This window comes from Acyrthosiphon pisum, chromosome A3 (genome assembly GCF_005508785.2).
Source record: "Acyrthosiphon pisum isolate AL4f chromosome A3, pea_aphid_22Mar2018_4r6ur, whole genome shotgun sequence".
In the NCBI taxonomy this organism is placed as follows: Eukaryota; Metazoa; Arthropoda; class Insecta; order Hemiptera; family Aphididae; genus Acyrthosiphon; species Acyrthosiphon pisum.
In genome coordinates, this window is record NC_042496.1 from 6687206 (window position 1) to 6690647 (window position 3442).

The 3442-nt window shown below is 28.5% G+C and overlaps 1 protein-coding gene across 2 annotated transcripts in view; it reads right to left on the reverse strand.

Moving 5' to 3' along the window:
• The window catches only part of LOC100164256 (putative inorganic phosphate cotransporter), a 15907-nt gene extending 13233 nt beyond the window's left edge, over nt 1-2674 (reverse strand). Inside the window, exon 1 of one of the 2 annotated variants that reach the window (XM_008187262.3) lies at nt 2479-2674. In XM_008187262.3, the coding sequence (XP_008185484.1) occupies nt 2479-2512 (34 nt within the window). In that variant the 5' untranslated portion in view covers nt 2513-2674. The remainder of the gene's footprint in view (nt 1-2478) is intronic. The other variant, XM_016806414.2, reaches the window with a different exon arrangement.
• Between the last annotated feature and the right edge of the window lie 768 nt (nt 2675-3442).

Consider the following 3442-nt stretch of genomic DNA (forward strand, 5'->3'; position numbering starts at 1 on the left):
TTCCAAATAGTTCGGCCACTGGCCCCGGGGCCCATTTTTATGATTTAAAGAGGGGCCAAGGGGTTCTTCGCACCCCTAGCACCCCCGGTTGTTGCGGCACTGATTGAATGGCAGGTAAATATTATAATTTTTTTTTGTTTAATGTAATTATATTTCAAACTAGTTTCACCTAATATATAGTGTTATTTCTGCTGTTTTTAAATGTGTCATTGCTATCTGTTTTCATATTTTAATTTAATTCGAAATATTGAAAGTCGTTTGTTATTAGTTATAAGATATCGTGACAATATGTCACGATTTTACCATTATATAATTGAATTAGACCAGTGGTCGCTTCAACCCGCGGCCTTCATACCTATTTTATGTGGCCCGCGAGCAAGCGTGCCCTGCACAGGATCAAATCCCATCCGGTGGCCGGGACAAGAAAAAACTAGTTATAGTGCTATACTGATATTTATATTAAAGTTGTAAAGTACATGCAGTTAAAAATTCCAATGGTCCCTTTGTCCCCCCCTTCGGATGCCCTTGCTGCGAGTAAAATTATGAAAATAGAGACTATATTAATATGTGTCTATAATAATTGAACTTACATGATAAAATAAAAATACAACCCATTATACAATGACCTACTTGTAATCTACTGTACAGCAGAGCGACATCCACTTACCTGATTTTTAATATACAATATTTATATTTATAAAAAAAATGTCTGGGGGGGGGCTGGGTCCCTAAGCCTTCCCTGGATCCGTCCCTGACGTAGCTATAGCTTCTGCCTACCCAAGTAATAAGTTAATAATTACTAATATAAGTAATAATAACTAAAAATAAAAATAACTATCTAATAAATACATTAATCGCTCCGCTCAGAATTTAATAATAAAGTAATAAGTGAGGTCACCTACCTATGTTATTACTTATTACGTTTAGTGGTGACAAGACAATATATGTACCTACGTACAATGTGTCAATGTAGATATACTGTATTAGTGGCTTAAATTAGGTGGTGTAAATGTAGCACTTGCACCACCAGACATTTTATTGGGCTCTAAAGTATTAGAATAAAATCATAACAATTTGCAAACTATTTTGAGTTAAAATTCATGAAATATATTCTATTTAAATCTAAAATTTTTAAGTGTAACACAAGATTCCACATAAGTTTTCCTACCTTTACAAAAGAATTTGGAGTATTGGTGGGTACTGAAATTAAAATATTTCTCTGCACCACCAGAAATTGAGGCCAGTGTAGATACTCCACTGACTTTTAAGTACATAATATTATACATAAGGTTATAGTTAGGAACTTAGGTGACAGACAAGCATAAATTGTGCATCTGTTTATAATTTATATAGGTATACTTCTAGGACCTAGTTTAATATTTATATATATATACTAATATTATAGTCAGTTGAGTAATAAGGAAATAAAAGAATGACATATTGAGGGGGGTAAAAATAAAAATTAGTAGGTTCTTAAGTACTTTTCAAAATAGCCGGAAACGAAAATTGTGACGCAAAACCAGTTTTTAATGGAATGTTGTTTTTTTTGTGGAACTTTTCACCAAATGTTTTTTACTAAAATGTTCTATACGTGATACATTTTTGACATATTTTGAGCCATAGATATAAATAACCATTTGATATATTTTTTTTAAATATCGATAAAAAAGTAAAAAAAACTTGAAAATACCAGGCCCCTCGTAAGTATCTACATATATTGGAACAAAATTTGATATTTAAACGAATAACGACGATTTTAGTTATTTTGCTATAATTTAAAAATGTTTTTGTAGGCATTTGAAACTAATTAGGTGTATTAACTAACTAACTAAGTATGTTATTATATACTTTAAATGCACAATAACATGTTCATAAGTCATAACATTTAGATTAATTTTATACTATTGTCTATTTATAGTGTATATTGTACTAGAGTAGGTATTACTATAAATAATAAATTAAATTTCTATTATAATTAATAGCAATAGGTACCTACATTTATACGATTATGAAAAAACTCTCCAATTATTCATTTACTTACATTTGTCATAGGTAAATTTAACTTTTGACGGTATCTGTAGTGTCCTAGCTACTCAATAACGAGGTACCTACACTCGACTCCTGTACAGCAGAGCAGTCACCTACTTTCCCTGTTTTAGTTTTATTTTCAAATTATATGCTAAATTAAATTGCTTTTTGACAATAGTCAGTATACATTAATTAGATATTACAATTATATAACATGGATAACACATATTATAAGATAAGTTATTTGATTCCTAAAATTCTATTAAAATATTTTAATATTTTACAAAATACCTATTATATAGCTTATTTAGTTTATATAAGTAATGATAATATAGCTTATTTAGTTTATATAATAAGCCTGTTTTGTTGATTTGTAAGTTGTATTACGTAGGTACCTAATGCGTATTACATAAAAAAGTACTTTTAAATATTGTTAATTTATAGTATTACCTTTTTTTTCCTCTTCTTTTTTATCGTTCTCCATTATATTGTGACTATGGATTATATTTTCTTAAACACTTCAATAATATAATATATGATAAATTGATTTCGAAAATAATATACATTATATTTATATAAACATTACGCGTACACGGCCCACTGGCAACTGTAGCCAAATACAAACTAAACAATATACCTAACAATTTCTTCGATAAATCTCTCAGTAATATGAACGTCGTCCGTTCGATTTCCACTTCCATATTATTGGAATTTCATTGCAGCGTCAGTTACAAAACGCATTTAAATGTAATGTTCCGCGTGTAATTTTATCTTATAAAATTAATATCATGGAATAATATTATTAACATAATAACATATTATATTATTAGAACCTTTTAAGCTGATCATAATATTTGTTATTAAAAGATTATATTATATTTTGACTATTGAGTTTAGTGCTGTCACTAATCACTATGATATAATATAGGTTTTAACAATAACAATGATAATAGTCAATAATTAAATTATGTTTTTAATTTTATCTTTTTATTGACTGTGGATATAAAATAATATCAACATAGTAATATTAATATGTAGGAACACTACTACACTATATAATGATTAATATGTATTAACATGCAACAGCTGGTAGACTATTAATTGCATTCGGGCGTGATCATGCACTACCTATTAAAAAACGTTATATTTATACAAGTATGCGTATTATATTATATATACATGGTACCTATTGTAATATTGTCGGTTTACTAGCATGTTTTTGTCCTTGAGATGGTTAAATTTTAAAAAAAAAGACGAGTGTAAGTTTTTGAAATATGAGGCAAAATAATACCCCAGGTTTGTCAAAAAATCTAGTCCTATATATTATTATTACTTTGGATAGAGAATGCAAAACTTGAATTCGCATATTAAAGAAGATCGTTATGACTATGAGTATTATAGGTAATCGGTATAC